Below are 23,177 nucleotides of genomic sequence, written 5' to 3'. Positions count from 1 at the left end.
GAAGAATAAACATTAATTTTCCCATTTTGAGATATTTTAGGTCATAGGCTATATTCATGGTTTTAACGTTCAAGCTTAAATGAGAAAAATAAATCTCTACGAGGCTTATTTAATATGTAAATAGCAGTTCCCCAATGAAGTAATAAATATTTCAATATGATATATAACGCTGTGTATAATAAACTGAATAAAATAAGGATTCGATTTCAACATTTCTCATCTGTCATATCTTCTCTTATAAACCTTTCTTTGGGAGTTCCCACTGAGGCTCAGCAGTAACAAACCCAACTAGTATCCATGAGGACTCAGGTTTGATCCCTGGCCTCACTTAGTGGGTTAAGGATCCAGTATTGCTGTGAGCTGTGGTATAGGTCGCAGATGCACCTCAGATCTTGCATTGCTATGGCTGGGGTGTAGGCTGGCAGCTGCAGCTCCGATTTGACCCCTCGCCTGGGAACTTCATATGCTATGGGTGCGGCGTTAAAAAAGACAAAAAAGCAAAACAACAAAAAACAAAATACCTTTCTTTGGAAGGAAAATAATTGACTGATTTCTACTAAACTTATCACATTCCATATATATCAAGATTCAGTTTACAGTCACATTACAGTTCATCTTAACCAGAGCTCCACAAATGTTTTCAAGATAATGTGTGAAGACTTCAGCCAAAAATGGTATATGAGGTAAATGTTTAAGACTATATAATTATATCAAGATAAGTAAACAATTTCTTTTTATTTTCAGTTTTGTTCCTGACATATGGAAGTTCCCTAGCCAGGGATCAAACCTATGTCACAGCATTAACCCCAGCCACTGCAGTGACAATGATGATCCCTAAACCACTGTGCCTCAAGGGAACTCCAAGTATTCATTGTTCTTCTAAGTATGAATAAAAAATATTTTGCTGGAGTTCCCTTTGTGGTTCAGCAGTTTACAAACCCTACTAGTATCCATGAGGATGCAGTTTTGATGCTCGGCCTCGCTCAGGGGGTTAAGGATCCCACATTGCTGTGGCTGTGGCACAGGCCGGCAGCTGCATTTGTGATTTGACCCCTAGCCTGGGAACTTCCATATTCCTCAGGTGCAGCCCTAAAAAGCACAAAAAAAAAAAAAAAAAAAAAAAGAAAAGAAAAAGAAATGTTTTCCATCCATAGTCAGTTTTCTCCTGTGAATGTAAGAACTTTTGAAACCAAATTGAATTTAATGGTGCTATGCCAAGAGCTGCATTTTTTAAACAGTTTTTTCCATCATAAACAAATATATTTATGTTTCTAAACCTGTGCACAAGAATATGTATTTTATAGAAAATATGAGACGATTGTCTCACAAAACAATTTTGTCTAATTGCGTTTGAAAGAACAACAACATATGGGCCCCACTTACGACAGAGATCTGGTTTTCTCCATGTGACACAGACTCCAACCGCACTGCAGGCCTCTGCGTACATCGCCACGGCTGTGCAGAATCCCAGGTACTTCCCCTCCATGTCACACGCACAGGCTTCTTCAATACACGCGTCGTAGTACGCACTGGGGTCCACCTAGGCAGAGCACAGCACATGAGTCTCCGAGAGCAAGGCTCTGCCTGCCATCACTCCCGGAGCCAAGCTACCTTGTTGTGGCAGTCTCGGAAGGTGCTGTCCCGGATGATCTCACATTTCCGCACAGCCCAGGCTTTGCAGTACGGGTTTGAGTCACACGGGAAACTTTGAGTGACAGTGTCCGAACATTCTTGACTGGTTTTCCAACTATTGCCAAATTCCAGCTCTCCAACAGCCACGGATGAATATCGCGTTGTGAAATCATCCTTCAGGTCGCCATTATTGTTTCCGCAAAGACCACACACTTTGCCCTAGGTGGATCAGAAAGGGAAATTTAAAAAGTGAGTTATGCTAGAGACATATATAGAGCTAGACAGATATGGATAGATGATAGATACTAAGCCTGTATATATCATAACCAGACTCTAGAATCTGTGGATACGAGTCTGCTCCTGTTTAATCCAAGATATCCTCTGTTGCAAAATGATTTACTGTTGACTAAGAGAAATGCCTTAAGAATTAAAAAATTAGATGCACTAGCTTCAAATTCTACATGTGTGTACTTTCAGATTCTTAGGATATTTGCTCCAAAGCACACATTTAATTCTATTTATACACCAAGTAACTAAATATGGCGAACCTAGAATGCTTCAGGTTGTTTGCCTTTATTTTTCACCAGATTGTCTCACTTTTGATAACATTTAACATTTCCTGTAAGGTCGAATAAAGTGGAGGCTTGTTCTATCACAGAGACAGCCATTTGCCCACCTATGACTATGTCTCTAATTCTCAGTAGCAAAAATTATTTTACTTCTGTTATTTGCTTTTGTTATGTTATGTTATTATATAAACGTGAACGTGATATACATACATTCCAGCGCGGATCCAATATGACAGAGATTCTGGTATTTTTATCCCAAATTATGGTTATTCCACTTAAGAATTTCAGAATCAAGTACAGGCCAACGGTATGCACAGAGTATGAATTTTCTTCAAGTTCACATTCCTTACTTTCTGTAGTTTTAACTGCTGTGACTTTACCATCGTGCAAGACAACATTCTGATCCTGTAAATTAAAAGACAGACTTACAATAACATCAGTTTTGACAGTTCATAATCTGAGAGGAAAAGGCAAACAAACAGAAATAGTACAGTACCTGAAAAGCGACTATAATTTTTCTTGAGCATGTAAGTCCATCTTCACAGCATGGGACACTTTCAGTTAAAATACGGAATGTGCCATTTTCACTACCACAATAATCCTTAAAAATTAAATTTTAATAAGTTTATTAATACCAGGGACATGGAACTCAATTACAATATTTGTATGAGACAAATATTTCATATGCAATGACAGATTATACCCAATAAATTACCATACGTTGTGCCATGAGAATTCCCAAAAGACAGTGGTTTAACTGCTTTATGGGTCGATGGCCTTGACTGAGTCCAGATTAGTTAACTAGTCCTTTTCCTATTACTTTTACATAAGTTTTAAAATTATACCATAGATATATAAATACTTGAAGTTAAAAATCTTAGCTTTACCTCTAGGCTCTGTAAATAACTAGATAAAGATTTCTTTCTCTGATTCATATGGAATTTGATATTCAATCAAAACTAATGCAAAACAATGCAAATTTCACCCACTCCATGTTACACAGGAAGCAGTTTAGGTGTATGGAACAAGTGTAAACTCTGGAACCAGACAGATCTAGGTCTGAATAAGGCATTTTCTACTTAGTAGTTCACGTTGCTTGATCTCTCTAAACCTCAATTTTTTCATCTCTATCATAAGAATATTAAATCTTGTATATTGCAGATGGTTAAATGTAATAAAATATATAAGTTTACTTGAAAAAGAAGCATTCATAAAATGGTAACTGTCATTGTTGCTGGTAGTTGTTAAAATGACATCTAACATCTATTGAGCAGTTAGTACATGCTCCAATATTTGCTCTAATTTGGTTTTAAGTAGGGGCTATTTCCATTCCCATTTTACAGATAAGGAAGCTGTGACAGAGAGAAATTAAGGAAAGTGTCCAAAGTAACACATCTGAGAAATGGTAGAGCCGGGAGTGAAATCTAGGCCTACTGTCTCTAGAATCATCATCACATTATGCTGTATGGTACCGTCTTTGAGAAACATATAAAAGCCATTCTTTTTAATTTCACATTTTGAGAATAAAATTCTCCAAAGCTCATCTACTAATGAATACTAATTTAAAAGTATAGAAAAATTGTGATAAAACACACTTGTAATTACCTCAAGGAATGAATACTGGCAGAGACCATCAAAGCTATAAGTTTTTCCATCAAAAGTTCTAATATGACCTTCCCCATAGATGTGACAGGTGGTTTGACATTCGTTTTGTGTACAGTTCCAAGATCCTTTTATGCAAGTACTAAAAATAATAATATCTTGTGGTAATTATATCATGCCAAGATTCATATATTCATACAATTTTTATAAAGAAGCACAAAGCAATGTTTCATATTAGTTCATATTAGTTTAAATTTCACAGTTGTCTTCATTATAGCATTTGATGTTCATCATACATAATGCTATAAAATTTGTATTTTAAAAATAGCATTTTTTGGAGTTCCCCTCATGGCACAGTGGAAATGAATCCAACTGGGAATCATGAGGTTGTAGGTTCGATCCTTGGCCTCACTCAGTGGGTTAGGGATCTGGCCGTGCTGGAAGCTGTGGTGTAGGTTGCAGATGTGGCTCAGATCTGATGTTGTCGTGGCTGTGGTGTAGGCTGGCAGCTGTAGCTCTGAATAGACCCCTCGCCTGGGAACCTCCATGTGCTGCAAGTGAGGCCCTAAAAAGCAAATTAAATTAAATTAAAATTTAAACAGCATTTTTTCTAACTACATTTGACAATTATTTTTCCAAATATCCCAAAGTATGACTTCTTCCCCATGAAAATAAGAGCAAATTGTATACTTTCTAATAGCCAAGCAAAAAAAAAAAAAAAATAGGAATTCTTTATTATGCACCATTTGTTGCAGCCAACTGAGGTGACACTTCCTTGGTCATACTCTCGTCCACCAAAAGAGCATGGGCAGTCTTCAGGAAAGACACAGTTTCCTTTAGAATTCCGAACCATTCCTACAGGACAGTAGCACCCACGCTTGCAAGGCAAGTTTTCCTACAGGAATAAATATAAATCATACACCATGAGGCACTGCTCTAAATATAGCACATTATCTGTTTTAATTGACAATGCATAAATACACAAAGTATACAATTAGACTCAACATTTAACAAGCCAAAATGACACAAATAAATAATATGATTTTCTAATTCTTTTTCATTGATGGTCTGATTTCTTTCTTCCCTGAAACAATTTCAAGATGTAAAAAACTAAACTCCAATGCCATGTTACTTACTTCAAAACTAGGTATGTTCCAAGTGCTACATGTACTGTCGGCTCTTCTCTGTGCCTTAGGATCCCTGCAGTCAACATATTCAGCCCCTCCAGTACAATTCTCTGTGAGACAAAGGAAGTGGTTAATCAAAGACCTCTTAATCTTATTTGAACCAAAGTAGGTATCTTAAGCTTGCATCATGATTTCAAAACTTACGTAGGGTTAAATCAATAGGAGTCTGGCAAAGAAGGATTCCATCCCGACAGACACTGGAAATAAAAGAAAATGATACATTTAAATCACATTTCAATGACTTCTTAATATACTGTCATAGCAACTTTAACTACTCAATCATAAACCACCTGTTTTATCACAAATAGTAAGATGAATGAGACACACTCCTCCAGAAGATGCATAAAATGTACCAAATTATAAGTGATAGCCTTGCATATATTATAGGAATGTATAAATAAGGTCCTTAGGACATAAAGGGAACTTCATGGAAAAGATGACAGGATGTCAACGGATGAGTAAATTTCAACAGATACTGCTGATAAGATGCAAAGCTGTGACAAAGGAAAGAACAAAGTATGACTTGTTCAGATAGAAGGTAGGATACATTACAGAGGCAAGTTGCCTCCAGATTTCAGATGGTCTCAAATGACATGCAGTTCATTTCTATTCTTTAGGCAACTGTCACCATAAAATTTCTAAGCAGCTAAATGGCACAATCAGAATAGTGATTTAGATGTGACACTCTAGCAGTAGTACAGGAAACACGAGACAGAGACAGAGAGAGACGGCAGAGAATAGTCAAGATAGCTATCACACTAGAACCAGGAAGAGGTCTTGGAGGTTTGAAACAGGATAAGGAAGGCAACCATGACATGGAGATGATGGTAGCCTAAATTTTGTTTAAAAAGTAATCTGTGCATTCCCCAGCATCGACAGAGAAATTATCTTTATTACACCCTAACCAAATGTTTTGCGTGCTTTGATTAAAAGGGGTTGTTCCCCTGCTTTCCTTTAAAATGGCCAAGAAAAATTATTCATTGCTAAGTGAGATCTTTATGGAAACGATGAGAAAGAGAAGGCACATCCGAAGTTTTTTAGAATGGCTGCTTCAATTTTGCAGTTACCTTTTTAAGAATTGCTCTTTCTGCATACAGAATTAGAAGTATAGATAAATTACTCTGTCCCAAACCACAGAAATCACAGCCTCTTTATCCATTTCCAAAAGTTGCAATTTTTCAACATCTCTTACTGTCCAGGAACTAAGTTCATTTTTTTTTTTTCTTTTTACAGCCACACCTGTGGCATATGGAAGTTCCTGGGCTAGAAGTCAAAATGGAGCTGCAGCTGCTGGCCTTTTGCCACAGCATATTTGTGGCTACGACCTACACTACATCTTGAACCAATGCTGGATCCTTAATCCACTGAGCGAGGCCAGAGATCGAACCCACATCCTCACGGACACTATGTCGGGTTCTTGCCTTGCTGAGCCACAATGAAAACTCCTATGTTCAAATGCTTGAGTATGGCCTGGCCACTGTCTTCTTTTCCAGCAAAATCCTATGCAAGGTACATGTGCAATACTTTTTCAAATATTTCCTGCGTTAGTGCATTCTGTTTATTCCACTGGAAATCACTTCTCACATTTCAATTTCGTTGAGAAAAAGATTCATCTCTGAGGAAAACTGAAATGCTGGTCTCTTCCGAGAAGTCTTTTTTTTAATCTCCCGAGGTAGCAACTGGCCCTTTCTGGTACCATATTACAGCATACGAACCTCCTTAAAATAAGCAGCACCATGCTAACTCTGAGTCCAAGACAATGCTCACTCATCTTTGTAACACCAGTGCTCAAGCACAAGGGCTGGCACACAGTAGACATTTATTGAATAACTGTTTATGGAATGATAAATGCTGAGACAACTAGAAAGCGTTGTCTGAGTATAAAATTGTTTTGCATTGTCTGTATGCAGTAACTGCTAGAATATTTTTCTACTGTCATTTAAAACCAACTAAGAGTGGGATAAATCAGTGATGGCCATTACAGTGCAGTGAACACTCCCAGTAAAAGAGGATAATTACTTTAATAAGAGATACGAAATTTAAAATATGACAGGTCTAAAGAAGACTTCATACCAGCAAAAGACTATTTCTCTGAAAAGCATAATCCCTTGATTTCAAAGTCATAACAAGTATCTATGAAATCTCCATACCATTTATTGTTACCAATATGGATGAGTTTGCCTGGTTGCATGACCTCGTCATTTATGTAGCAGTCACACTGAGATTTTGGAACACAAGTTCCTTCATTATTGTGGTACATTCCATCAGGGCAAGTGCATCCATCAATGGGAACATCTTCCACATCGCAGCTCCTATCTCTCTCTGACAATGATCGGCAAGAACTATTGCAGGCCTTTACATTGTATTTGAAAACTAGGCCACTTGGACAAGAATGATCTGTTGGTATGGGGGAGAAAAATGGTAAACATGTATACATCCAGGAAAATTGGCAATTTTACTCCAACTTGATGTTTATAGGTACTCTGGTGAATTATTCATAATTGAGATTATGGATAATCAAGGAATAAGTACCTGTTCTTTTTTTCATTCTATTTTTCTGTTAATATTGAGAAACTACTATAATGTTTACATAATTCTGCTGGGGATAAAACCCAAAAAGAAGATAGACTGCTCTCATGTGGCTTATATTCCAGGGGAAAAGACAATTGTGCATGCTAAAAAAGCAAGATGAGAAGCTCTAAGGATGCACAGCTGGGACCTGCCCTTGGTGAAGAGGAGGGATAGATGGACAGCATGAAGACAGCCTAGAGAAAGGTAACTCTATGTCTGGAGAACAGCTTAAGTTAGAAAAGAAGGAAATTGTTTCAAAGAGCAAGTAGAAAAATAGAAGCTATAAGCCCAGAAGCCATTAGAACTAGTATGGCCCTTGTAAGCACTTTGTTCTTGAGCCTGAAATCAATGAGAAGCCATTGATTTGTTTTCGACCTGAATGTCACATGATCAGTTTAGTTTTACCTGGTTTTACTTTAAAGATTATACTGATCTCTCTGCAGAAAATGGATTTGAGGGAACCAAGAGTGGATACTGAAGGAGGATATTGGAATCACCCAGGAGGAAAAATGATGACTCTTGATCTAAGTAGTTGATGATAGAGACGAAAAATATCAATTTAGAGATGAACTTAATAGACTTTACTGATTGACAGGATTTTGGCTATGAGGTATTAAGCGTGATCTGTAGAGGTATGTTTCTACAATGGTTTGGGCTTTTTTTTTTTTTGGTAAAACAAGTATTTTTCTGAAGTCATATTTGAATAGTGCGAGAAACATTTTTCTCATTAGGTGAAGGATTTATCACCTTCTAATAAGATTTTTTCACTTCTTTTCTCTGAAGTTTAGTTGGTTTACAATATTAAATTGGTTTCAAGTGTACAACACAGTGTTCAAAATTTTATAGGCTATATTTCATTTAGGGTTGTTATCAAATATTGGCTATATTCTCTGTGCTGTTCAATATATACTTGTAGCTTATTTATTTTATACATAATAGTTTGTACCTCTTAACTCCCTACCTCTATATTCCACCCCCCTCCCCACTGGTAACCATTAGCCTGTTCTCTATATCTGTGTCTGTTTCTTTTGTTACATTTACTAGTTTTTCTTATTTTTTAGATTCCACAAGTCACAACATACAGAATTTTTCTTCTTCTTGACTTTAGTGCAATAAACATTTTAAAACAAAGCAAGATTTTATAAAGATGGTAGTTGAGCCCCTTTTACTAATTTATATTTTTCAAAATATTTCACATTTTTCAAAATGTTATTAATATTTGATTAGTAGTTAAAATGCAGTAGGAGTCAGAACATTATTTAAATTTCAACATACAAAAATTGAGCAGAGACACATATTTATATATAAATGCATATATATTCTGTTCTTGTTAAAATATGAATATGTTAAATCAAGGTAGAAGAAATAAATTAAGAAATAAAAATGCAAGAATTGCATAAACATGTGTATTAAAAAAGAAAGCCATCTTCGGTAGAACCAAGCACAAATTTGTAAATACATCAAAAAAAATCTATGAAAAATTGAAAAGAAAGTAGGTTTATCTAAAACCTCTATCCTGCTTACCACATAACTCAGCTCTCCATCCTACTATGTATGTTTCCTTCTCAGCACATGCTTTCACATAGTTGCCTAAAATTGTACACAGGCAATCTTTGCTATTTTCACAAGCACAAGTGTATTTTTTGCATTCCTTTAAAATAAAAAACAAATTTATTTTATGTTACAAAAGTACTCAGAAGAACAGGTAAGCTGGATATAACAATTAGTTCATAATCACTCCTATTTCCCGAAAAAAAATTTGTCCTTGAAACTTTTAGAATTACTTTTCAAAAATATGCAAAATAATAAATCAATTATTAGCTGAGTTTTCCAAGAACTTAGAAAACAGAAATTTTATACAAAATTTTTTTCTCATTTCGGGTTATTTTCCAGTACTAAGTTGGTATACCTAACAATCAGATAAATTAGTAGAAGCCAATGTTAAACATAGATCTTAATCTACTTACAATGGCTACTAATTGAAAATTTTTAATATCTATGTGATTCTTTTGATATTATCAAAATATTTCTTAAAAAGAGCTGTTAATTAGACCCTCACATACCTCATGATATGGTTTAGGGTTCACAATTGGATGGCAGGAAGAGAAAGGCCCACTCGAATCAAGAAGAATTCCGCAGTTCTTTTCAGCAAATTTTTCTGGAAGAAAATTAATGCACCTCATATTAGATCAATAACGTCATAATTTTTTTTTTATTTTGTCTTTTGTCTTTTTAGGGCCACACCTGCAGCATATGGAGGTTCCCGGGCTAGGGGGCCAATCAGAGCTATAGCTGCCTGCCTACGCCACAGCCACAGCAACCCCAGATCTGAGCCGCATCTGTGACCTACACCACAGCTCATGGCAAGGCCAGATCCTTAACCCACTGAGCAAGGTCAGGGATCGAACCTGCAATCTCATGGTTCTTAGTCAGATTCATTTCTGCTGCGCCACGATGGGAACTCCTAATATCATAAACTTTTAATTGAAAGAAAAATTATAAATCATAAGACTTTGGTCTTTATTAAAATAATTTTTAAATGTTTTAAAATAATTTGTTATCAAAACAAAACAAAAATGGAGTGATCTAATCAGAAACAACTTGGAGAAAGGACAAGATGGCGGAGGAGTAGAGGGACACGCTCGCCCTCTCCCACAAACACAACAAAAAAAGCACATCTACAGAAGAAATGACTCGCACAGAACAGCAACCAATCGCTGGCAGAGGAACCTAAACTCCAATAACGGCAAGAAGTTCGTGACATTATTGGGCAGAACGGGAGAAAAGAGGAGAATGAGAGAAGGTGAATCCGAGCGGGACGGGCGCTCCCGAAAGGGAACTACGGAGGAGGAAGGGATCCCGCACCCTGGAAAGTCACCTACCGGGGGAAAGATCAAACCAACCGGAGGAATCTCCAGATGCAGAGAAGAGTGTAGCAGTAAGTTGGAGTACGGAAAAGCCGATCAAGAACCCAACGGACCATCTGAACTACGGGCACAGTCACCAAAAAATTGAGACGCCTGGGTGGGGGCTGGGACACCGAATCCTCGGGCTCCAGAGGTTAGTCCCCCGGGGAAAAGGGCCGGGGGACGCCCTGGGTGGGGGCTGGGCACCGAGACCTCGGCTCCAGAGATTAGTCCCCGGGCCAGGGGGGTGGGGCAGAGCGGAAACTGCTTGGGAGGTCTAGAAACCATTTGATGGGGCAGAGACTGCCTGGGAGACTAAAAACAAAGCTGTCGCAGAGGAAGGGAGCAATACTCAGGGTGGGGAAGTGGAAAGCCACATCAGAGGGAACCTGGGAGAAGAGCCTGGTCTGTGCCCGTGCTGGGGAGGGGAGAAAAGAAGGGGTGGGTCCCCATAGAATACCCCCCACGCCACAGCAAGCTTACAGGCCCGCTAGCTAGCTGAAAACTGTGCTTCCCAGTGCATCCCTCCCCCCACCCCCGCCACGCCCTACGCGCTCAGGGACCTGGGGCTGCCTGCCATCCAGGAGGGCTGGCCTCAACAATTGCCTGAAGCCTACCACCGCAGGGGCTGTCCCTGCACAGGCCTGCTTGCCCTTTGGAGGGGCTACACTTCCGCAGAGCAGCACCAAACACCACCAGCCCCCTAGAAAAGGCCTGCAGCCCAGAAAAGCTAGAACAAGCTTAGCCAGGCTGTGAATGGATCGGCCTAATTCTCGGATGGTTTTTCTGAGTCTGGTTGCCCCTGGGAGGAGCCTCTTGGGTTTCCAACGGCCCTGCTACCCGCCCAAGCCCCCAGGGGATGCTCTAGTGGACCAGCTGCATAGGACTGCCAGCTCCAGGCAGGACCCCCTGCAGCCCAGAAAAGCTGCAACAAGCCTGGCCGAGTCGGGAAAAGATCTCAGACGGTTTTTCTGAGTTGGGCTGCCCTGGGGAGGAGCCTCTTGGGTCTCCAACGGCCCTGCTACCCGCCCAAGCCCCCAGGCGGTGCCACACTCCCATGAAATAACTGCTCAGCACCACCAGCCCCCTGGAAGAGCCCCTGCAGCCCAGAAAAGCTGCAACAAGCTCGGCCAGACTGTGAAAAGATCCGCCTACATTCTCAGGCTGTCCTTCTGAGTCGGGCTGCCCTAGGGAAGAGCCTCTTAGGTTCTCAGTGACCCAGAGAGCTGCTCCAGGCCCCAGGGGGTGATGCACCCCTGAAGAGCAGCTGCCCAACACCGCCAACCCCCTGCAAGAACCCCACAGCCTAAAAACACCAGAGCAAGCTCTGCATGACCAAGTGAAATCTGCTACCATCGTGGTGTGGACCTCCCAGTCCTGTCTGCCCTCAGGAAGTCCTCCTTTGCTTCAAAGAAACACTGTTAGCCCCATCAACACTCCAAAAAAGCAACACTGCCTCAAAAAAGACTGACCAACAACGCCAGCCCTCAGGAAATATTCCACGGCAGTGACAAGGCAAACACTGCCCGATAACGGAGAGTACAACTCCCTCAGGAGAAAGAAAACAACAAGCAAGATGAAAGAAGCTGAGAAACCACCCCCAGTCAAACCAACAGAAGAACTCACCTAAAACAGTCAACAATGAAACAGATCTCTGCAGTCAGACAGACCTGGAGTTCAAAAGAGAAATACTGAAAATACTGAAGGAATGAAGAGAAGATATGAACAGTAATGCAGATACCCTCAGAAAGGAACTAGAAAATATAAGGAGGAGCCAAGAAAAACTAGAACATTCATTTGCAGAGATGCAAACTGAACTAGGGGCAGTAAAAACCAGAATGAATAATGCAGAAGAACGAATCAGTGATATGGAAGATAGAACAATGGAAATCACTCAATCTGGTCAACAGACAGAAAACTGAATCAAAAAACTGGAAAGCAATATAAGAGACCTATGGGATAATATAAAGCGGGCCAATCTACGCATAATAGGAATTCCAGAAGGAGTAGAAAAAGATAAGGGAATGGAAAATATATTTGAAGAAATTATCGCTGGAAACTTCCCAAGTCTAAAGGATACTGGATTCAAGATACAAGAAGCACAGAGGGCCCCAAACAAACTGAACCCAAACAGACCCACACCAAGACACATCATAATAAAAATGGCAAAAGTTAGTGATAAAGAGAGGATCCTAAAGGCAGCAAGAGAAAAACAGAATGTTACCTACAAGGGAACCCCCATAAGGTTATCAGCTGATTTCTCTACAGAAACACTACAGGCCAGGGGGGAATGGCAAGAGATATTTAAAGTGCTAAAAGGAAAAAATATGCAACCTAGAATACTCTATCCAGCAAGAATATCATTTAAAATAGAAGGGGAAATAAAATTTTTCCCAACAAACAAAAACTTAAAGAATACAGCAACACAAAACCCAGGTTAAAGGAAATATTGAAAGGGCTTCTCTAAACCAAAAAGAAAGGAAGGAAAGGGAAGAAAAAAGAAAAGAAAAAAAAAAAAAAAAGAAGAAGAAGAGGAAGAACTAGGACTGAGGAAACCGCAATCAGAGAGCAGTCACTCAAATAAGCCAGCATACAGATTTAATCATGAACATGCTTCAAACAAAATAAAATTAAAAAGAAAAAGAAACAACTTAACCTAAGAATTAAATCTTTATTAGATTTGGACTTTTATATTAAATCAGGTAATCCTTTTCAGCAATGTAGTTTCTATATATAATATGAAAAGGGGCCCAGATTATTTATTTGGGTGTCTTTTAATTTAAAATATATATTTGTATCTGAATTCTGAAACGTTGTAAACGAAGGCACCACACCACCACTACCACCTGCCACTGTCACCCCAGAAGATCAGATCAGTGTTTCTGAAGGTCATACATTAGGACAATTAGTATCACTAATCAAACACACTAATTTTATTTGTGAACTGTTTAATTGATATTTGCTTTATAAATAACTAGTCTCATGTTAAATTAACAGAAGAGAAAATTCACAAAAATAGTATCTCAGTAGAAAACGTTTTCCTCAATGATATGCAAATTTCCAAAATGACGATCATGACTAGGACAAACATTGCTAGTTTTTTCTGTTTGTTTTTAACAGCCATACCTGTGGCATATGGAGGTTCCCAGGCCAGGGGTGGTCGAATCAGAGCTGCAGCTGCTGGCCTACACCATAGCCATGGCAACACAGGATCCAAGCTGAACCTGTGACCTACACCACAGCTTGCAGTGTGGCAACGCCAGATCCTTAACCCACTGAGCAAGGCCAGGGATAGAACCCGCATCCTCACAGAGATTATGTTGGATTCTTAACTCACTGAACCACAATGGGAACTCTCTGTCAAAAATTTTTAAACTATTTGTTGATGGGTCTGTAAAAGTTACTGTCACCATGAAGCAATAAAGGAAGATGACTGAATTTATTCATAGGACATCAAGGCCAATTATATCTAAAAGTTTGACAAAATTATACCATCACTGCTTTTTGTGCAACTATTATCAACTATAGAAAAGTATAATTTAATTTTTTATATTTTATTTTATTAAGTTATATAAAACACTAAAAATTGGTTTGCGTCTTCACTTTTCCAAGCAATGATCACTCCACAGTGAAATTAAAGAGGACTAATAACAAGCTAAGTGATCATTAAAGTTTCCTCTAACCCTAATATTCTGTAACCGTGGAGAAAACTCTATAAGGAGGAAAAGGACGGGCATAGAAAAAAGACAACTATGTATTTTCCCCATTCCAGTCTCCAACAAGAAACATGTTTTCTGAAAGTGTCATCAGCCAGCCAGATGGTTTCTCTACTGTTCCCAGCGAAACTGGGACAGTACAACAAACACTACCTAAAACCAGGATTAGCTGATAGTCTCATATTATTACCAGAATAAGCATATAATTCCAGCACCAAATATTTAATTACAGAGGCTGATGTTCAATTAACATTACCTTTTTCTATACTGATGCATGAAGCGGTGTTTCCTTTAGAACAGGACATCATTTCCCAAGAATTAGCAAATGCCTGAGATGTCTTCTCCAATATATTCTGACTTGACATGAAATCATCCTCTGCTCTGTTGTTATAGGAACCACAGAGTCCTTTAGAGAGCAGAGAACAAATTTTAACATCTCATCTACTCATCATTTTGGATTCAAATTCAGTCGTTTGCTCAAATCAAAACATGTATAAGCCACCTGAGAGTATATCTTGATTAGCCTTTATGCATATAAGTAAAATTTATGACACATCAGATTAATAACACTTTTTATGATTCTAGGAGCACTGAAACTCTGGTTTACATGAATATTATGTTTTTCCTGTTTGTTGCTGTTAACTTAACCTCCTCTGACAAGGTCATAGGAAGCATGCTTAAAGTAGAAAGTTTATGACTGCATATTTTCAATTTCAGGGTGGAGAGCTGAATCAAGACCCATCTGCCTTTCCTATCTAGATCTTTCTGACCTACGAGTTACGTTTTTTCTTATGTATAACCGTCACCTTCTTAAGCAAAAGTATATTGCAAAAGCTTAGATGGTTTTAAATGAGTAACTGCGGGATTTGCCATTGTGTCTTTGTTTTGTTTGATATTTGTGACAGTATGTAAGAGCTGATATATATATAATAGAAAACCTCAGTAAAAGATATGACCATGTAATCTCTGAGCAGAAAGACAAGTCATAATATAGCTTGTATCTGAAACTTGATTTTAAAAAGATTTTTATCTACAACATTTTCATTTATTCTTTTACAGGTTAAGCTTTAGTAAATATTAGCAAAGTGATATATAACATATGTTACCAAATATCTCTTAATAAAAGCCTAATTTAAAAACCTTAAAACGTTTAAATTGTTGAAAACCATTTGGAAATAAGTTTTATAATAAATAAATCTGTCTTCACTCTGTGTTAGGATTATTTTACTGCAATATGGACGAGAAGACTAAGTATGCTATATAAGCTAATGCCATTAACTGAGACAATTGAAAATTACAACAAATGATGGTCACATTAGAGCCTTGGAAATAAAAACTATCCAGAAGACTTACCAACTGTGTCTGTGAATTGGTTGGGTGGCATGGAAACATATAATTGCATCACAGGAACAATTTGTATTTGCATTTTTACATGAAAGTATGTTTCTGCTTGAAGGTATGAGGAAGATACTTTGAAGATCTGTACCTTGTCTGTTAAAATAATTATTTATGTTAATAGCAATAATTAACATACTAAACAGTTTTTGATTTCTCAAAATTCTTTTACTTTTTATTTTTTGATTTTTAGGGCCACACCCATGGCATATGGAGGTTCCTAGGCTAGGGGTTGAATCAGAGCCACAGCAATGCAGGATCTGAGCCATGTCTGTGACCCACACCACAACTCACGGCAACGCCAGATCCTTAACCCACTGAGCGAGGCCAGGGATCGAACGCACAACCTCATGGTTCCTAGTCGGATTCGTTAACCACTGAGCCATGACAGGAACTCCCAAAATGCTTTTATACTTTAATATATTTTAAAAACAGAAACATTTACTATCCTTAAAAACTGAATAAATTAATACATCTTACATTTATTTTAAATGGTGTTATTAAACTTACCTGAATAATAATAACTTTGATTTCTAATCTTGTCATTTGTGACTGTCCCATCTCTATTGAATATGTATTTGTCAACTGAAACAGACTAAATTTAAAATACATTGTTAGTTCATAGTACTTGCAATATCGATTTATTTTAGTGTAATATATGAGCCTGAAATTTTGTGCCTGTAAGTTTGAATTTATTGGATTAATTTATAACTAAACTTAAAACATTTTAAAGCATTTCTTACATCAATTCTTTAAGAAGGATTATAAAGGACGCTTCATGCCTGATTTGCAGTTGAGGAAACTGAAACCTAAGACAATAACTTGCATTTCCAGAGGTCAAAGGGCTTCTAAGTCCCAAAGACCAAGCCAGGCGCCCTCCTTCCACATGCAGATCATCACCATTTAAAACGTCAGTTCCAAATACATAAAATTCCAAACAAGTGTAAATGCCTTCACAAATGGTCTGCAGATTTTAATAACCTATTAGGCACATAAGGTTGACCTGTAATTATCACATTAGTTCTGTGCCTATGGCAATTTTGAGGTACCTATGGATCCTTGGAAGTCTCCAGCTCTTCCAGAAACTTTATCAATCATATTTGTATTATTAATTTACATAGTAAAGCCTCTCTTTTTCAATCTCCAAAATTCTGAATGTATGGAGTAATTGATTTGATTTTGCTGTAGGAAGCTGATCACTTACCGAATTCAAAAGGAGGGTAACACTGTTTAAGCACGTTCCTGACTGACCACTCTGACATGGACGAAGCTCAACACTAATAGACCAATCTTTATCCTGTGAAAAAACACATTTCATTTAAATGGTTATTGCAGTGTTGTTGATTCCATGCTATTACTCTGTGACTCAATCACAATGCATGTCTGCGTTTTAAATATGCAAAAGGCTTACATCCAGTCAGTCTGCTCTGAAGCTAGAACCTAGTTTAGCCCGTGGTATCATCTAGGATGGGCCAAGGGCTTTACAGTGGGTCCAAGTTTCTTGTGTAAGATAATTATAGTCATCATTTTTTTTTTCTTATAACTTGAATTTTTGTCTTCTCTTCTACAGGAATTGTACTGCATTATTGAGACTGATAGGACTTAGAAGTAACATAGCTTGTTTATTCTTTGAACAATCCACAATGTCAGCTTAAATCCAATGAGAGGTATTTAATTTATAAACTTGTGATATAAGTCATGTCTAATATTGACTTCCAGTTCTCATTTCAAGATCTAGGACTCTCTAATCTATAAGAACCAAATAGTCTATTTTGACAGATTTCCTTCTCACTTTTCCCATCCCCTATCCTCATGTATTATGTGAGGAGTATTAAAAGAAAGAAAGATTTGGAAAACTGACTTTTAGTAGCAGCAACTATATTTTTCAAATTACTGGACATTGACACACATCTCTCACTTCAGGAGTCACAGGTTCTGCTCGTCTTTGTTTTTTACCAGGAAGAGTAAATAAAATTAGTTATTCTCATGCTAGCTAAAGTAGAACCTACAAAATGGCATCCCTCTGTTTTTTGAAATTCAGATTACTTAAAATTTTAGTACTGAAAAGAGTTTAAATTTTCAGGTAACAGAACTAACCTCTGTCATAATGATGGTATTGTATTATAAAACTGAAATAAATTTTAAAGGAATAACGGTGAAAAAGGAAGATGCTTTAGGGATTGTAGAAGATAATTTCATTTGAGGCACTAGTGAACACATACAAAGAAAAGCAGAAAAAGGAAATCTTTTCCTGGTGTATTTAAAATACTATGAACGAAGAAAGAGATTTTGATTGTTCTGTTTCGCAAGGAATCTCTAAGGAGTACAGGAAATACTGATTGCCCATGTCAATATGCAACAGAAAGAAGATACTGAAATACATAACCCGTGACTGAAAGGTTTAATGAAGATGAAGATTGCGTTTTAAACTGGTTGAAAAATAGTTTGGTGTCTGAATTTGTTTTCTCAAGTGTTACAGAAAGTTACATACATGGATGGCCAAAAAGTGACAGTTTCCAGGATGGTTGTATTTAACACCATCAAAGGTGGTAATCAAGCTTCCTTCCACCTTACATCTTCCAGGACATAAGGCTTCAGTGCAGGACCACTTTGCTTCTTGGCATGTGCTATGAAAATGCAATGGTTATGTTAAAGATCATTGATCATGTTTACCCTCTGATGAAAATACATAATACTACATTAAAAAATCGCAATCTAAACTAAGGCATCTAATTAATGTTTACATCTAGTTACACCATCATTTTTCCCCACTCAACATCTCAGCTCTGATAAAATGTCTCAGTGGTAGTGGTATCCTGGTATTTTAAAAGATTGCAATTCCATTGACCCAATAACTTCTGCCTGCATTCAACATGTAAAGACTTATAAGCTGGATTTCAGGGGTTTGTTTAAATGGAATACTTTTCACTGTTAATATTAAAACACCTCCTACATGCCACGTTGTAGACCTGCACTGTCCAATATAGTAAAGAGAGATATATAGCTATTGATTATGTGAAATGTGACTCATCAGTCCAGACTGAGCCCTGCTATCATGCAAAATACACACGGACTTCTAAGACTTTATATGAAAAAAAGATGATAAAATCTCTCAAAGCTTCATACTAATTTCATATTGAAATGATATATTTTGTATATGTAAAATAGATCATTGTAATAATGAATTCCACTTGTTTGTTTCTTTCTGCTCTTTGAAAATATGTCAACTAGGAGTTCCTGGCAGGGCGCAGTGGAAATGAATCCGACTAGGAACCATGAGGTTGCAGGTTCGATCATGGTCTCACTCAGTGGGTTAAGGATCCATCATTGCCGTGATCCCGTCTTGCTGTGGCTGTGGCATAGGCCCGTGACTACAGCTCTGATTCGACCCCTAGCCTGGGAACCTCCATGTGCCTCAGGTGTGGTCCTAAAAAAATAAAAAATAGGAGTTCCCGTCGTGGTGCAGTGGTTAACGAATCCGACTAGGAAGCATGAGGTTGCGGGTTCGATCCCTGCCCTTGCTCAGTGGGTTAAGGATCTGGCATTGCCATGAACTGTGGTGTAGGTCGCAGATGCGGCTTGGATCCTGCGTTGCTGTGGCTCTGGCTCAGGCTGGCAGCTACAGCTCCGATTAGACCCCTAGCCTGGGAACCTCTATATGCCGCAGGAGCGGCCCAAGAAATGGCAAAAAAGACAAAAATAAATAAATAATATAAAATTAAAAAAATAAAAATACATCAGCTCAAAAGTGTTAAATCAGGGAGTTCCCGTCGTGGCGCAGTGGTTAACGAATCCGACTAGGAACCATGAGGTTGCGGGTTCGGTCCCTGCCTTGCTCAGTGGGTTAACGATCCGGCGTTGCCGTGAGCTGTGGTGTAGGTTGCAGACACGGCTCGGATCCCGCGTTGCTGTGGCTCTGGTGTAGGCCGGTGGCTACAGCTCCGATTCAACCCCTAGCCTGGGAACCTCCATATGCCGCGGGAGCGGCCCAAGAAATAGCAACAACAGCAACAACAAAAAGACAAAAGACAAAAAAAAAAAAAGTGTTAAATCATATACGTGGGTCATATTTGTGGCTCACATTATATTTCTTTTGGACAGCACTGCTATACACATTCAATAAATCATAGCTTTTGTTAGTCATAATTATTATTAATATATTATTACCAGACTAACAAAATGTTGCCTATTTTTTGAGAAAATATTACAGTATAAAGAATACATTAGATTTCATTGAGTCAGATTATTTCCCCATAAGAATGCAATACATCTCTAGAGAGTCCTTCGAAGTCCTGTGGAAAATTGGAATTTCAGAGAAGAGTGGTAGTGAGGAATAGGGAAATCTCTCTCTCAGCGTGTTGTTCCAGAACTCAAAAGGAAGACTCAAGCTATTCAACTAAAAAAGAAATAATATACACTAACATTTGGCACAGCGAAATCCACTGTGGATTAAATATATCTTGACCAATGTAGCCTCATATAAAAAGTAATTGAAAATACTGCGTTGTTTCTAATGGTAGATTTTTAAATATTTTTGAGTGTTTTATTTGAATGTATTTTGTTTCATTTTTTAAAGTTTTATTGAAGTACAGTTGATTTACAGTGTTATGATAATTTCTGCTGTACAATAAAATGATTCAGTTATACATTAAATGTTCTTGGCCATGTTTTCATTATTGTAAACATACTTTTGTGTGACTCTTTGCTCTTCTTTGCAACCACCAATTGCTTGACTATTGAAAATGCCCTTTCAGTTAGTAAAAAACATTACCTTTTAAATAGGCACAGAAAGTCATATAATTTACACAAAACACACCAAACTTTCCTCAAAAAATGAAAACCAGAATATTAACACAGATAACACAGTGAGGTTGCTGTTCATTTCTGAGAAGTTTAAGTGTGGATTTAGAGAATTATTTCACATAATATTAAAATATTAGTATTATTTCACTATCAGTAAACACAGACGAAAGGCACACACATACCACTGAGAACCACAGGGACCTTCGCGGACTTCTCCTGACTGATACACGTTTCCATTCGATTCGCAGGGACAGTAAGCCTTCAGTACGCATTTCCCTTTCTTGCCAATATCATCCAACAGATAACCTGGAGTATATTATAAGACTAATCTCAAAACCGTATAAACATCAGTAAATTCTCAAGCAGTGTATTGTGAAATCAATTTCTTTCAAGTCTAAACATGCACTTAAAATGATAATTTCTGCTTAAGCAATTACAATTACATAATTTTCTGAGACATGGAACTGTCCTATGGAACCCAAAATAGGATAGCAGATCTTCTTTGTCATACTTAGCCTTCAGTTTTTGTAGAGATAGAAATGCACAGTAACCTTAAAAGTCTCTCTACCCCTTCCCTCCAGTTTGCTAGAGGGCTGGACTATGACTAGGTAATAATTACATTCATTAGATATCTAGTTAGAGATGCCATCCCACTATAACTGGGTCACTTCACTTTCAATTGTTTTAGTGCAAATATTTTACCTTCTGGGCAGGTGCAGCCACTCACACATTCACTGTCTTGAAAGGGAGCCACATTAGAACAAGTTGCAGGATTTGAGGGCCCACATTCTTTGTAGATATGTTTTTCTGGGCAATTAGGTTTTTCTGGAAAAATATGGAAATATGTACACATGGAAGTTAGAGGAAAATGAATGTGATAAATACATAATATTCTAACGAGGACCTCTTCAAATGGAATTCTTTGAGTCTAATTTTCAACATATGGGTCAGTTTTTAAACATACTCAGTAACTAAATTATGTCAATTTCCCATGCATTATTTTATGATGCAGTATTTAATTTGGAGGAAATATATGTTGTAAAATACCATTTTATCTTACTTTGAAATTAATATTCTATTTGTATTTTAACTCATAAAGATTGAGTTGACTAAATGGGAGGTATATTCATATTTGTAGGAAATTCATTTATTTTTTTAAATTTTTGAAGGAAATAATTCCTAGTCAACATACTCTCGATAACTTTTTCAGATTTTTTGTACAAAGGTTCTACAGGATGTTTACAGAATTATTCATTTTTTCCAGTGACTTGTACTGATTAAGTCTATAAAGTTCCTCATTAAGATCTTTTTTTTTTTTTTTTTTGGTCTTTTTGCTATTTATTTGGCCGCTCCAGCAGCATATGGAGGTTCCCAGGCTAGGGGTCGAATCAGAGCTGTAGCTGCCGGCCTACGCCAGAGCCACAGCAACAATGGATCCAAACCGCGTCTGCAACCTACATCACAGCTCACAGCAACGCTGGATCGTTAACCCACTGAGCAAGGGCAGGGACCGAACCCGCAACCTCATGGTTCCTAGTCGGATTCGTTAACCACTGGCCACGACGGGAACTCCCTCATTAAGATCTTAATGCAAAGCACTTGTGACAAGTCCCTCCACAAAATGGACCTCAGTGCATGTCAGAGACAAGACCATCATTTCTAAGGTTCTTTCCAGGACTTACAGACATTTCAGAAGAATGTATGAAACATAGCTCAACTTTAAAGTGCTACAGAAACTTCCTGAGAGAATACATTTAAAACCTACCACAAACCACAGCAGAATCGTCTCTCCAGGATTCATAGATGCCAGGACCATCCGAGGCACAGAGGCGGGACAATTCTGAGTAAGTGTCACATGTGGATTTTGCATCTCTATTTTGGCAGTACTCATCAATGCAGATTATTTTGTAGTCGTTGGATAAAGAACTAACCTTCTGACATTTCTCAAAGTAGGTTCCAATAATTTTCTCACAGTGCTGCAAAATAAAACAGGAAGTTTTATTAAAACAGAAGAAAAAGGGCGGTTCCCGTCATGGATCAGTGGTTAACGAATCTGACTAGGAACCATGAGGTTGTGGGTTCGATCCCTGGCCTTGCTCAATGGGTTAAGGATCCAGCATTGCTGTGAGCTGTAGTGTAGGTTGCAGACGCAGCTTGGATCTGGAGTTGCTGTGGCTCTGTCGTAGGCTGGTGGCTACAGCTCCGATAAGACCCCTAGCCTGGGAACCTCCTTATGCCACAGGTATGGCCCTGGAAAAGACAAAAAAGACAAAAAAAAAAAGAAGAAGAAGAAGAATCAAATGAACATTGAAGGAAAATTTAGAAGACGTTTTTTGCATGATATACTGTAGCTCTGACAGAGCTGTTGAACTTAGTTTTGAAGTAGTATAGCTGGAACAGTGACTCCTAAAAGAAAATTTCATCTTCAATCCTTTTGACTGTTGTATAATGACTTCAAAAATTGTTTTACCTAAATTCACCCAAAATTTCCTAAAGGTGATACAAGTTTAGAATTCAAGAAAATGGAAGAAGTGAGAAAATGAAAGATGGTTGATGCCAGAGATTGGGATGGTGAATCATTGATACCACAATAGACAGAGGGATGTTGGCCCTTTAACTGTTAGTCTGCTTGTATTTGATGACCAAACAGATAAAATTGAGTGATTCCGTGCTTTCTTGGTGGGGTCATGTGAGTTTGCTCTGAAAACAATTTATTTGTTTTCATGTTGGTTAAGGAAATAAAGTCAAGCATGAAAAGTTCAAATTTCAACATATTTTAACTACTGCATAGCTGTT

General features: G+C 37.9%; 1 protein-coding gene across 1 annotated transcript in view; it reads right to left on the bottom strand.

Moving 5' to 3' along the window:
- The window catches only part of MUC19 (apomucin), a gene marked incomplete at its 3' end in the record, with an annotated part of 104,943 nt that overhangs the window by 60,275 nt on the left and 21,491 nt on the right, over positions 1 to 23,177 (bottom strand). Inside the window, 19 exon segments of the mRNA NM_001113286.1 lie at positions 1,384 to 1,540; positions 1,612 to 1,851; positions 2,412 to 2,606; positions 2,698 to 2,802; positions 3,807 to 3,945; positions 4,547 to 4,698; positions 4,940 to 5,040; positions 5,135 to 5,187; positions 7,141 to 7,387; positions 9,086 to 9,212; positions 9,625 to 9,719; positions 14,440 to 14,589; positions 15,537 to 15,674; positions 16,089 to 16,173; positions 16,783 to 16,875; positions 18,070 to 18,205; positions 20,564 to 20,687; positions 21,084 to 21,206; positions 22,147 to 22,357. Coding sequence (NP_001106757.1) covers positions 1,384 to 1,540; positions 1,612 to 1,851; positions 2,412 to 2,606; positions 2,698 to 2,802; positions 3,807 to 3,945; positions 4,547 to 4,698; positions 4,940 to 5,040; positions 5,135 to 5,187; positions 7,141 to 7,387; positions 9,086 to 9,212; positions 9,625 to 9,719; positions 14,440 to 14,589; positions 15,537 to 15,674; positions 16,089 to 16,173; positions 16,783 to 16,875; positions 18,070 to 18,205; positions 20,564 to 20,687; positions 21,084 to 21,206; positions 22,147 to 22,357 — 2,671 coding nt within the window.

The sequence above is a fragment of the Sus scrofa genome, chromosome 5, assembly GCF_000003025.6.
Source record: "Sus scrofa isolate TJ Tabasco breed Duroc chromosome 5, Sscrofa11.1, whole genome shotgun sequence".
NCBI lineage: Eukaryota > Metazoa > Chordata > Mammalia > Artiodactyla > Suidae > Sus > Sus scrofa.
This window is presented reverse-complemented; position numbering and strand designations above follow the sequence as displayed.